The sequence below is a fragment of the Camelus bactrianus genome, chromosome 16, assembly GCF_048773025.1.
Source record: "Camelus bactrianus isolate YW-2024 breed Bactrian camel chromosome 16, ASM4877302v1, whole genome shotgun sequence".
In the NCBI taxonomy this organism is placed as follows: domain Eukaryota; kingdom Metazoa; phylum Chordata; class Mammalia; order Artiodactyla; family Camelidae; genus Camelus; species Camelus bactrianus.
In genome coordinates this window covers 491,784-504,964 of record NC_133554.1, presented here as the reverse complement: position 1 = coordinate 504,964, position 13,181 = coordinate 491,784, and the positions used below count along the sequence as shown (strand labels likewise).

Here is a 13,181-nt window from a genome sequence, read left to right as displayed (position 1 = left end):
CCTGTCATGGCGCTGCGGGTGCACCGTGGGACTCGGGGTCCCCTGGAAGCCGAGTCTTCCACGACCTTGCTTGTGACCAGTGTGTCCTGTCCTCAGTGGCTGTGCCCTGCCCCCTCCCCCCGTCTCATTCCTGTTAAGAGATTTTACTCCCATAACCTTATGGGGAGCAGAGGGGCGATGGTCCGTCTTCTGTGGCTACCTTAGGGCTGAGTAGGGCGTTGACCCTGCCAGTCAGCGAATATGAATCCCTGATGCCTGATCCAGGGTCCCAGGGGCAGGACAGCTTCTTATTTCCGAGAATGACATGTTTTTAAAGTGGCTGATAACTTTTAAAATAACACTTCACTGAAATTGCTTACCGTACAATTCACCCTCTTAAAGTATGCGAGTCAGTGGTGGTCGGTGGATGATCAGAGCTGTGCGGCCGCCGCCCAGCCAGCCTGCAGAGCGTCATCTTCACCCTGTCTCTGTGGACTCACTTGATGGGGTATTTCATAGAGCTGGCATCCTACGACATGTGATCTTTTGAGCATAATGTTTTCAAGGGCGTCCCCGCTGCAGCAGGGGTCAGTACTTCACTTTTTACAGCTCAGTAATGATTCGTTGTATGGATAGACCCCGTTTTGTTCGCTTGTTCGTCAGTTAATGGACATTGGTGTTGTTACAAATAATGGTGTTGTGGACACTCACATGCAGATGTTGGTGTGGACCGTGTCCTCGTGTCTCTTGAGTGTACACCTGGGAGTGGACTTGTTGCTCACACGACTCTGTTTAACCATTTGAGAAAGGGCCAGACTGTTTTCCAAAGTGACTAAACCAGTTTGCATTCGCACCAGCAGTGTATGAAGGTTCCTTTCTCCACACGCTCACCAACAAAGAATTACTGAGTTTTAAAAAAATTAGTGTTTTTATTGAGGTGTAGTTGATATACAACATTATGTAGGTTTCAGGTGCACAACAGTGATTCACAACCTTTAAAGGTTATTTTCTATTTATAAAGAACTGGCTGTACTCTTGTGCTGTATAATATATCCTTGTAGCTTGTTTATACATACAGCTTGTGTCTCTTAATCGCCTGCCTTTATCTTGCCCCTTCCCTTCCCCACTGGTAGCCACTGGTTTGTTCTCTGTATCTGTGAGTCTTTTTCTGTTTTGTTATATGCTTGCTTTTGTACTGTTTTTTAGATTCCACATATAAATGATATCATATAATATTTGTCTTCCTCTGTTTGACTTACTTCATTAGGTATACCATTCTCTAGGTCTGTCCAGTTCGCTACAAATGGCAGAATTTCATTTTTTCATAGCTGAGTAATATTCCATTGCATATACACACCACATCTTCATCCACTTGCCTGTTGGACACTTAGGTTGCTTCCATATGTTGGCTACTGTTAATAGTGCTGCTCTGAACTTTGGGGTACCACGTATCTTTTCAAATTAGAGTTTTTGTCTTTTCTGGATATATGCCCAGGATTAGGACTGCTGGATCATATGGTAACTCTAGTTCTTAAGGAACCTCCAAGCTGTTTTCCACAGAGGCTGCACCAGTTTACACCCTCAGCAGTGGTGTTTGCGGGTTCCCGTTCTCCACCTCCTCACCAACGTTTGTTACTTGTGTGCTTTTTGATAATAGCTACTTCAGCAGGTGCGAGGTGGTGTCTCACTGTGTGGTTTTGGTTTGCATTTCCCTGACGATGAGTGGTGAGCACCTTTTCACGTGCCAGTTGCTTGCCTGTATGTCTGCTTTGGCTGTTTATATATTTTGGATATTAACCCCTTATCAGTCATATCATTTACAAATATTTTCTCCCATTTAGTAGGTTGTCTTTTTTTGTTTTGCTGATGGTTTCCTTTGCTGTGCACTTTTTAAGTAGGTCCTATTTAAAAAATTTTGCTATTATTTCCTTTGCTTTAGTAGATTTAAAAAATATATATATTGCTACAATTTACGTCAAAGAGTGTCCCCCCTGTTTTCTTCTACTAGTTTTATGATTTCTGGTCTTACAGTTGGATCTTTAATCCCTTTTGAGTTTATTTCTGTACGTGGTATGAGAAAATGTTCTAATTTCATTCTTTTATGTGTAGCTGTCCACTTTTCCCAGTACCTTGTCCCCATTTTTCAGTTTTACTAGGTAGAACTGTTAGTTTGACTTCACATATACAATGTCTTGCATGTAAACATATACACTGTATACTCCATGTATATTTTTAAATTTACATATATGCACTGTTCATTGTTTCTAAGAACGTTTAGAGCTTTAGCTTTTTAAACTTACATAGTTATCAAAGGAATAAAGCCAACCACAAGACAAGAATTAATTCAAGAAGATGTGTACACCCTGTTAACAGCAACATTATTTATAACTGCCATGACGTGGAAGCTTCCTAAGTGTGCACCAATGGATGGATAAGGAAGATGCAGCATGTATGTGTAATAGAGCACAACTCACCCGTAAGAAAGAAGGGTATTTTGCCATTTGCGGCCCTTCATTCACTTTTCTCCCACTTCAAAACCCAGAATTTTATAACAGGCATAAACATTTCCATTGCATCAAAAACAACAGAATACCTAGAAATAAACTCAACCAAGGAGGTTGCCTGTACTCTGAAAACTGAAATGACACAAAGAAATGGAACGACACCTTGTGCTCTCGGATTGGAAGAATCAACACTATCAAAATGGCCACACTGCCCAAAGCAGCCCACAGCGCCATCGCAGCCCCCGTCAAAATACTCACGACACTCCTCACAGAACTAGAACAAACAAGTCCAAAATTTACAAGGAACCACAAAAGACCCCGAGCAGCCAAAGCGATCTTTCGTAGGTTTTTTAAAACTTTTTGTTCTCTTTTCTTACGGTTTGATGACTAGAGAAGGTCCTTTAACATTTGTTATAAGGCTGGTTTGGTGGTGCTGAAATCTTTTAGCTTTTGTTTATCTGTGAAGCTTTTGATTTCTCCATCAAGTCTGAGCGAGAGCCTTGCCGGACAGAGTGTTCTTGGCTGTAAGTCTTTTCCCCTTTATCGCTTTAAGTATGTTGTGCTGCTCCCTTCTGGCCTGTAGAGTTTCTCCTGAAAAGTCAGCCGATAGCCTTCTGGGAGCTCCCTTGTGTGTTATTTGTTGCTTTTCTCCTGCTAGTTTTAACATTTCTCTTTATCCATAATGGCTGTCAGTTTGATGACTGTGTGCCTTGGTGTGCTCCCCTTTGGGCTGGTTCTGTGCGGAAATCTCTGTGCTTCCAGGACTTGGGTGACTGTTTCCTTTCCCACGTTGGGGAAGTGTTCGGTGATTCTCCAAAAATTTTCTCAGGTCCTCTCTCTCTCCTCTTTCTGGGACCCCTCTAATGCGAATATTAGAGCGCTTCATGTTGTCCCAAAGTGCTCGTAAACTATCCTCATTCCTTTTCATTCTTTTTTTTTCCGTTTTCTGTTCTGCAGTAGTGATTTCCACTAATCTGCCCTGTAGCTCACTGATCCATTCTTCTGCCTCATGTAGGCTATTCTTGGTTCCGTCTAGTGTGTTATTCATTTCAGTGATTTTATTCTTCAGCTCTGTTTGGGTGTTCTTTACATTTTCCAACTCTGCTAAAAACTTCTCTGTACTCCTCTTCACCATCATTACTTTAAACTCTTTCTCAGATAAACTGCCTGTCTCCTCGTCACTTCTCTCTTCTTCTGGGACTTTATCTTGTGCCTTGGCCTCATATTGCCTGTCTTTCTATTTGTACTTTTAGGTAGGTCAGTTACGTTTCTCGACCTTGGAGAGGTGGCCCTGTGTGGGAGACGTCCTGTGTGTCCCAGCAGTGCACTCCTCTCTTGTCACCCAAGGGCCAGGGTCCAGCAGGTCCTAATGTAGAGTCTGGCCTGCGTTTGTGGGTTGGTGTTTTCTTATTTCTGGTACCTGCCCCCTGGTGGGTGAGGCTGGACTAGAGGCTTATGCAGGTTTCCTGGCAGGAGGAGCCGGGGCCTGCCCACCCCTGGGTGAGGCTTGGCCCTGGACCTCTGGTGGGCAAGGCCGTGTCTAGAGGCCTTTGTGGCTCAGGAGGTTTGCTGACGGATGGGGCTGTGCTCCCACCCAGTATGTTTGGCCTGAAGCCTCCCTACAGGCTGATGGGTGGGGCTGGGTCTTGGTGCTGATGACCCAATCAATACGCCAGCCTCCAGGAAAGCTCATGAAGATGAACACCCCCAGAATGTCCACCACCAGCTTCTGTGTCCCCTGAGTGAGCCGCAGCCGTCCCCCAGTCCCCAGGAGACCCTCCAAATCCAGCAGGCAGGCCTGGCTCAGGTTCCTATGAAATCACTGCCTCTGCCCTTGGCCCTGGTGCACGCAAGAGTGTGTGTATGCTTCCCAAGTGAGTTAAGTTTCTGTCTCCTCTAGTCCTGTGGGGCTCCTGGAGCCAAGCCCCCCTGGCCTTCACAACCAGATGTCCTGGGGACTCCTCCTCCCCCCAGTGCCAGAACCCGGGCTGGGGAGCCTGACGTGGGGGGCCTCTGCGACTTAACTGTCTGTCAGCGTGTGGGTCGCCCACCCTGGGGGGTACAGGGCCCAACTACATCGCGAGCACGCCCCTCCTGCCGTCCTGCTGTGGTTCCCTTTGTGCTTCCGGTTGCAGAAGGTCGTCTTTGCTAGGTTCCAGTCTTTGTTCGGTGGTTGTCCAGCAGCCAGTTGTGGTTTTCTTGTGTCCGCGGGGAGGCGAGCTCGTGGGCCCACCGCTCGCCATCCTGACCCTCCCTCGGTGCCTGCCCGGCCGTAGTGCCGGCCAGCCTGCTGGGTGAGAGGTGCCACCTCGCTGCGGGCTTGTCTCGTGTCTTCCTGGTGACTAACGATACTGGCACTTTTTCACGTGCTCACTGGTTGTTTACATACTGTCTTTAGAGAAATGTCTGTTCTAACCTTTACCCGTCGTTTCGCTGGGTTGCCTTTTCACTGTTACGAGTGCTTTGTGTGTGTGGATGGAAGTTCCGTGTCAGAAACACGGTTTGCGAACATTTTCTCCAGTTCTCTGCGGAGTCTTCACTCTCGAGATGGTGCTGCTTGTAGCCTGTGTTACTAACTTCGATACAGTTCAGTTTACCTGCTTTCACTTCAGCTGTGTGAGCTTTGGTGTCTTAACTAGGCAACCTTTGTCCAGCCCAAGCTCACAAAGGCCTGCCCCAAAGTTTTTTCTAGGAGTCTTACATCCTTAGCTGTTGTGTTCAGGTCTGTGAGCCGTGTTAACTCTGGTACATGATGTAACGGCCCCCAGCCCTCACTTCATTCTTTTGTGCGTGGGTAGCTAGCGGTCCCAGCGCTGTTGAAGAGATTACTTTTCCCTGCCGACTGGCCCGACACCCTGGGCTCAGCACTGCCCCACTGCCCTCTGGGTCCCCAGCGGTGCCACAGTGGCTCGATGGCTGGAGCTCTGGTGTGTTCTGAAGCCCAGCAGCACGAGTCCTCTGTCTTTGCCTTTCTTTTCCAGCTTTGCTCTGGCTGCTCTGGGTTCCTGCACATTTCCATCTAAATCTTAGGATCAGCTGATGAACTTGTGCAAAAGCAGCTGGGATTTGGATAGAGACTATCTTGAATCTGTAGATCAAATTGGAAAATATTGCTGTTCTAACAGTGTTACATCTTCCAATCCGTAAATGGGCATTCCTTTCCATTTACTTAAATCTTCTTTCTTTAAATAATATTTGGTAGTTTTTCAGTGGGTGAGTCTTATTCTTTTAAAAAATGTATTTGTGTCAGATTGTTTGTTACTAGTGTAGAGGAGTTCAGTTACATGACTCTTGTACCCTGCAAGCCTGGCTTTAGCAGGTTTTAGTTAGTTGGCTGAGGTGGGTTCCTGGGTCTCCCGTGTGCCACAGCGTGCCTTCTGCACAAGAGGCGGTACTGCCTCTTCCCCCCGGGGGCCCCGCTCTTCCTCCCTAAGTCTCTGGTACAGTGTTGAATAGATTTGCTGAGATGTCCTTGTCGTGCTCCTGATCTTGGGGGCGGTGGGGGAGCTTTCAGTCTCACACCGATGAGTGTGTTCACTGCGTTTGCTTTTAGATTCCACACACTGATTTCCAACAGGTAGAGTCAGTCAGACCTTAACTTCTTTGTGTTTATCGAAAAAGTTTGGACTCCCAGTCATTCTCACGGTATTTTATTCCAAAGGTTGTGACAACATTGAAAAAAAAAATGCAGTTTATCATTTTACACTTACTCAGTGGGTCACAACCAGAACTTTAGAACAACGAATGGAGACATCAGAGTGTGTCCCAGTGAGCGTGCGCTGCTCTGGGAGAGCCTGGGTTGCGGCTGGAGCGTGTGCGCACCGGGTCGTGATGAAAGATGAATTGTCTTTTTAACAAACAGCAGAACTACTGTAAGTGTGTTAACAGAGGGGCAGGTCTGCGAGCATTATGACCCTCTTCTCCTGGGTGTTTCTTACTGTCACCTTGGCCTCTGAACGTCTCTGTAACTGAGCCAGTGTCCCTTGGTTAGACTCTGGATGTAGAAGTTTGTCTATTCTGTTGTGTGTGAACATGTGAAATCTCCTGATTTTAAAATGCTGACGACAAATCCAAAACTTAAAAAGCAGATTAGAAAAGTAAAAACAAACAAAAACCCAAGTATAAATCTCTAGGATCCCGACCAGTTTTCTGACTTTTGACCTAAATGCTTATTTTGCATGTCTTTCCATTAAACAGAACCTCATTCACAGCGAGTAGAGTGTGGTGCAAAAATAGTTTATTATGATGCTGCTTATGCGAAGTTAGGTAGTATTTACAAAACGGAAACAGTGAGCTACACCCGTGGGAATCCCGCGCGTCACACAGGGAATAAATATTTGACGAAGTAACACTTCACTTGTAGCAGACAGTCGATCAGAAGCTTTGTTGGAAAAAAATGCTTCAAACTAAACCACGGAAGTCGTGAACTGTCCAGAGCAGCCGCTGCCCAGGCTCTTCTTGGGGCCTCGCTGTGGCCTCGCCCCCAGGCAGCGGCGGCAGCGCCAGCTGGTGACAGACAGCTGCCTGTGCACCACCCTGCGCCCCTCAGCAGCTGGGTGTGGTCAGCTTTTGTCCTGACAGAGGAGTACACTTGTGAGAAGATCCACGAAGGAGTGTGACTGTGCAGGAGCCACTTAGAGACTTCACATTTTACAAACATCACTTAGGAAAACCACAGGAGTTAACTCGCATCACTTAACTGGTTTTGAATCCTAACAGTAAGTCAGGAGATAAGTTAATACTAAAGGTAAACCCTAAAATCCATTTTATTTGCTTTTGTGATATGAACATAACACGGTAAAGAATTTAGTGCCCTTTGTAGACTGTTCAGAGCTTTCTACAAAACGAAACAAGTAAGTGACAACTACTGTGTGGGGGTTCGGGGGGGCGGCGTGGAGACGCGTGTCCGACGGCTGCTCGGTGTGAAGTCAGGGCCGGTGAGGCTGGACCTCCCTCCCCGGTCACCCACAGGACGGGCTGCTCAGGGCTCCAGTGTCTGAGCAGGCTGACAGACACATCGTAGAATCACAGCCTTACAAGTTCTGTGACCTCCGTGCCGTCACACAAAACAGCCCCACCGGCAAGTGCTCACCAGTGAGTGATTTAGACCCGATGCCCTGTCTCCCTGTGCGTCTTAAGTACTGAGCCAAGGGTCTGGGCAGGTGTCACTCCCACCTTCTCCTGACTCTCCTCCAGACTCTGCAAGGCTCTACCAGGAATGAGGCACAAGCACCACTAAGTTCTTTCGGGGAAAAACAAAACCACCTGTTCAATGACCAAAACTTTAAAATAAGATACAGCAGGCATTAAGAACATTTCCTCGTAACAGTGGGTGGCGCTCAGTGTTGTACCCAAAGCTGTTCTGTCTTAAAAAGAGAGGCTTTTGTAAGATTAAGAAGAAACACAACCACACAAACTGTCACAGAATCCCTGCAGTAACTTCCAAGGGACACTTGGGCCACCCACTCTGAGTGCCACACGGCGGACTGTGGTGCTGAGGGGTCGGAGGGCGCGGGAGGGAAGAGACCGGAGCTGCAGCAGCTGGTTTCATGCACAGAGAAACTGTTCTCCAAGGAACAGAGTGGGGCCGGGACTCCACACAGGCTCCATCCTGTCTTCCCAGCAGCGAACCCCGAGCAAAGGGTTTCGTGAGCCCTCACTTCAAGCTGAGTCTCATTTGAGTTTTCAGCTCTGGAAAGTATGGCTTTGCCAAAAGTGTACATGTGTAAAAAGGTACAAAACTGCTCAGCGGTATGGCTGTGCCTCCTGAGAGCGAGTGGGCATCCCAGGCACCCTGCACTGGGCGATGGGAGAGGGGAAGGACTTAACCTTTGACCTGACCTCTGGCGAGCGAAGAGACCTTTCCTGGACGCCAGGGTCTGGCGCCTGCGCTCACGCCTTCACCTGCCGGGGATGGCTGGTCGGCGGGGTGGATGCCGGCTTCCCTGTTTTCTGAGTCTCAGTGTTTGCTGAGCTGCCCAGTGGTCCCCTCTCAGGGAGGGTGCAGAGAGAAGAAAGGTGGGACAGGTGGGGAACTGGTGCGCAAATAAATGCCTTAAGCCAGTTTCCGGCAGCAGTCTGCCAAGTCCCTTCCTGAAGGGCAGAGAAGCGCTCATCAGTCTCCATGGGCGGAGAAACCCGAGGGCAGCAGCTGGAATCCGCGTATGAAGCAGGTCCCAGCTCCGCTGTCCAGGGCTCCTGGGCGCAAGATGTCCTGAGTGGCTGAGGCTTCCAATCAGCCTGCCAAACTTTAGTACTTAATTCCTTTTAAGTATAATACGACACAGTTCCCTGTCCTTTGTATTTGGCAGTACTTAAATTTTCTCCCCTTTCTAGGTGATAAAGGGCTAGCGTCCTGTTTTTTGCTTTTTGAAGTTGCGTCTACAAAGGAAAGTTAACTCCCAAGCTTCCTCAGGACAATAAAGAGCCAACTCATGTTCAGGGAGTGGCATTCTTTTCACTCTGAGAACAGCTCTGAGCCCCAGCTAAGGGCTCAGACCTCATGCGTGAGCAGCAGGGAGAAATCTGGGGCCCGGTGAGCCGTGAAGACCACCCCCCATGGCGCTGGGGAGGAGGGACCGCCCTGTGCGGATGTGGCCAGCGGGAGCTTAGGTGGGGGCGCCTGCCCACAGGGTTCCACTGGCCAGAGCTGGGGGGCCCCGCAGGGTGAGGCAGGTGGACAAGCCTAGAAGCCGGCCTGGACAGGGCCCTGCAGGCAGCAGGCCAGAAGGGGACTCACCTCCCTCTGACAGCACAAATGCGTTCAGTGGGCCCCTGTAAAGACACCTTACACCATCCACTGTGTCCCCTGGCCTCATCAGAGCCCCTTTCGGGCAGACCCTGAGGGTCACAGTTCTGCTTCTTTAAAAACCTCAATTCCCTTCTTCCCAAGCCTGGCGGTGTGAGGCCTCATGCCTAGCTACGGGGTCAGGGAGCCAGTGCTTGGGTCCCGACACCACGAATGACAGATGCCACTGAACTGGCTGGAGGCGGGTCTGCCCGCAGTCTCCATTGCAACAGCTGGACTCGAGACAGGGAGCTGTGGGCCCTGACAGACCACCTGGTCCCCCAGCACAGCCCCCGCTTCACCCACAAAGTTTCACTCATCCTGCTGCCTCTGAGCACAAGCATCGACCTCCAGCAGCCAAGTCCCGTCTGCCACCTCTCTGCACGTCACCCCGCAGCTGGCACTGCCCAAGTGCCGGCTTCACACCTGCCCGGCGCCGGTGGCCACGTGCACAGTGAACCACGCAGGTGCTCACAAAGCTGTCAAATGACGTCACACTGTTCAGTTTTCCCATGGGCATGTGTGGCATGACTCACCTGCAGGTGCCAGCAGGTCACAAGGGCCATAGCAGACATTTACCACTGGGAAGAGCTGACCACATGAACACAGCCCTCCCTGGGGCACGCAGACCCTGCCCTTCTGGGAGGGCCCCCAGAGGCAGCCACAACAGAAACCTGGTGACGGGGCGCGTGCTCCAAAGGCGTGAGCCCCCCTCTGCCCCCGACCATCCTGGGGGCTGCGCTGACCCCAGGGGAACTCCCGTTCTGAGCAAGACACCAAAGGCCACAGTCCTCCCTCAACCGGAACGATGCCAGTCTCCAGCGCAGGCGCGGGCGTGTCTGACGAGAGCCGAGAGGCAGCGCCAACAGCCTCTTCCTTCTGAAAACATGGAAGAGCCGCAGAGGAGCCACGGCTGTGGTTTAAGACCCTTAAAAGCTCATGGACTGGAACGCTCAGTGCGAGCGGAGACGCAGGCTTCCCCAGAGGAAGGCGGTAGGAGGAGTCTTAACACATGCAGGGCCTCTGTCTTGCCCTCCAGGACTTTCCCCAAACGACCCTGTTCCTTAACTTAATCTAGAAACTGAGCAAATGATTTCTGCATGTTCACCCTCAAAGCATCCACGCACCAAGACCCTCGTGCTAACTCAGGCGTTCATTCACCCAGAGTGAAGGCTCCCAGCAAAAACCAAGGAGCTGATCAGCAGGCGAGGCCAGAGTGACTTCCTCCGAGCGTCCCCCTGGCTTCAAGGCTGTAGATCAGGCCCCGCCTGGCCCGTGTGTTTAGACACCCCCCCCCCCAGACTAGCAGTTTTCGTGGGGTTATAACTGAAACCCCAGTTTAAGAGAGCTTCTCAAGAAGCACTTTGGGGTGTTAGGGGCAGTTAAAAAGGTGTTACTTGGACCATTAAGAAAGCAAGCCGACAGGCCTATCCCCGGCTCTAAGCGCTGCAAGAGCCTCCAGAGCACAGGTGGACGGAGTCTGGGAGGACGAGTCACTGGCCAGTTTTCGTCTGCTTCTCGACGTCCTCCAACCTTCTTGACCTAACGTGGGGTTTCCTGTCAACCTTCTCGGAAACAAATGGAGACCTCTTTTCAGAAAACTGAGGAGACAGACAGTCTTCCCCCTGGATGACTCTGGGGGACTCACCGCCACCTGTGATCACAGCCCGAAAGCCCGGCTGCAGGTCCACAGTCTCCAGCTGCGCCGAGACCGGGTCACTGGTGACCGAGACCGAAGCCAGTGTAGGAAGGCACGCGAGGGGCTGGGTTTTGTGCAAGATTTAATAAAAAACGAACAAAAGTAGGAATGGCTGCTTTCAACATTTTTCAGGTTGTGACGGGTTTACCACGATTATCTGGGGTGTGGTTCTAAGCTGCGTTAGTGGAACAAATACAAAATGCTGTCCTCCCGAGCCCAAAGGTGGTAAGTCCAGGCCATAAGCCATGGCTCTCGGCCAGCTCCCTCCTGCCCCTGCGGCCTAGTGAGCTCTCAGTGCCGGACCCGGCGGCTTGTCCTTGCCCCACGTGACCTGCCGGGCCCGGCCCCACGTGCACCCGGCGAGACAGAGCTAGCTTATCGACAGGCTGCTGGGCCTTAATACTGACAGTGAGGGCGGCGGCGGGGAGGGCGCTGACGGAGCGCGGGTAGCGGCGGACAGCCCAGCCAGTCTCTCTCTGCACCCGGACCCATGGTTCACGAGGACAACGACCACCACGAGGACGACAGTGAGCGAGACGGTGCAGGCGGGCAGCGGCCGGGTGCTGCCGCCGGCCAGGGTGGGTCAGGTCGAGTGGAATGGCTAGTCTTGCTCCAAGTCCCTGGACTCAAAGAGCTTCAGACGATCTTGCACCGTCAGGCCTTCTTTCAGACTCTGGTGGGGAAACAGACAGGCATTAGCCCGCAGCCCCGGTGGACAAGGGCGCTACTGGGGAGTCAGCGGGGCACGCTGAGAGGGGCGCCCTGAGAGGTGGCCATGTCATCCGGATGGGAAATAGGACGTGTGTGAGAAGCTGAGCTCTGAACGCAGGGCTCTCTAGACAAGCAGGGATCAGGCCGATTCAGCCAGGAGAGAAGACCCTGCCTGGGACAAGAAAACCGCCCCGTGTCCTTGTCCTCTGGTTCCGGGAGGCCCCAGCTCCCAGGATGTGGCGGACGGGACTGGTCTCCCTCCTGGCCTGGCTGTATCCTGGTTGGAAACTCTGCTGGGTGCACGGCAGCTGCAGTCTGGGGACACCCATGGAAACCAGCCCCTGTCTGCGTGGGGCCCGGCCAAGCTGAAGTCTGGGTGTCCTGAGGTGAACGGCACCTCCCTGACGGGGACACAGCACTTTCTGCTGCACTCCTGCGGGCTGTTTTGATGTCACCTCTGGCTGAGAAAAGGGGCATCAGCTCGGTGCACGGCCCCAGGGGCCCCACCACTCCCAGCTAAGAAGCGCAGTACAGCTAGACGAACGCAGGGCCCAGAGCGGCTCAGGCTTCCTTCCGTGCGGACGTCTGCGGCACCCGCATCCCCCGGTGCCCCTAGCCTCACCTGGAACAGCTCTGCCTGTGTTTTCTTAACGAGAGTCGCCACTGAGTGGGTTGGAGGATGGGGACAAATCTATGTCCCAGTCAGACCCCGAACTTTCATTAAGCACAGGGGGTGGGCCCATGTGCGGCTGTGGCCTGGAGGCCCTGCCACTTGTCACACCGCTCTGCTCTAGCCGCAGTCTTCCCCTCATGATGGCAGCAAACCCAAAGCGCCACCCTGAGACCCAAGGGACAGAGGTCCTCCCACCGGCACCATCCTGCACCCTTGACGAGTCCCAGCTGTGCTCAGGCAGCCCTGGGCTGCACACCCCACACCCTGACCCACGCCCAGAGCAGGGCTCCCGGGAGCCACACTGCTTTCAGGCTGACCTGGTGGGGCTGAGCCCTCCGCCTTGTGAGGGTGGCGGCCCACCAGACACGACACACACGGAAGACAGAAACCACACACATCCGATCCCGTATCAAAAAGCACAGAAGGCTGTTTCTGAGCAGCTTCATTCCCGCCTCCCCATGAGGGAGAGGAGGGGGTTTCCAAATACGACCAGGAAAAAGGGTGGCAAAGACCCCTAGCGAGCGCTTACTGACAGCATGCTACAGGCCCGGCCAGCACTGTGGCCGTGGCCCTGGCGATGACCGTCCGGGCCCCACCTTTCTCCCCAGGCCAGCAGGGCTCACAGCCAAGACCCTCCTTACACTGGAAGCTTGCTAAGCCAAACGCAGGCTCAAACGCTGCTTTGTGAAGCCCTGCTCCTGGGCCTCGCCGAGAGCCCCTGGCGGACGTCTTCGGGGTGCCTGACGCTTTCACTGTCCATTTCCCGGCGACGTAAAAGGCCTTCCCAACCCCCCTCACTGCAAAAGTCCTCTCCCTGACTTTCTGGCC

General features: G+C 52.1%; 1 protein-coding gene across 8 annotated transcripts in view; it reads right to left on the bottom strand.

Annotated features, from left to right (window-relative positions):
- Nucleotides 1–6,703: 6,703 nt before the first annotated feature.
- MPRIP (myosin phosphatase Rho interacting protein) overlaps nt 6,704–13,181 on the bottom strand; it is a 110,654-nt gene continuing 104,176 nt past the window's right edge. For 6 of the 8 annotated variants that reach the window (XM_074341919.1, XM_074341917.1, XM_074341922.1 and 3 more), the window contains one exon: nt 6,704–11,642. Coding sequence is in view for 5 of the 8 variants with exons in the window: in XM_074341917.1 (XP_074198018.1) it covers nt 11,571–11,642 (72 nt within the window). In the remaining 3 variants the exon portion in view is untranslated. The remainder of the gene's footprint in view (nt 11,643–13,181) is intronic. The other 2 variants (XM_074341924.1, XM_074341923.1) reach the window with 1 other exon arrangement.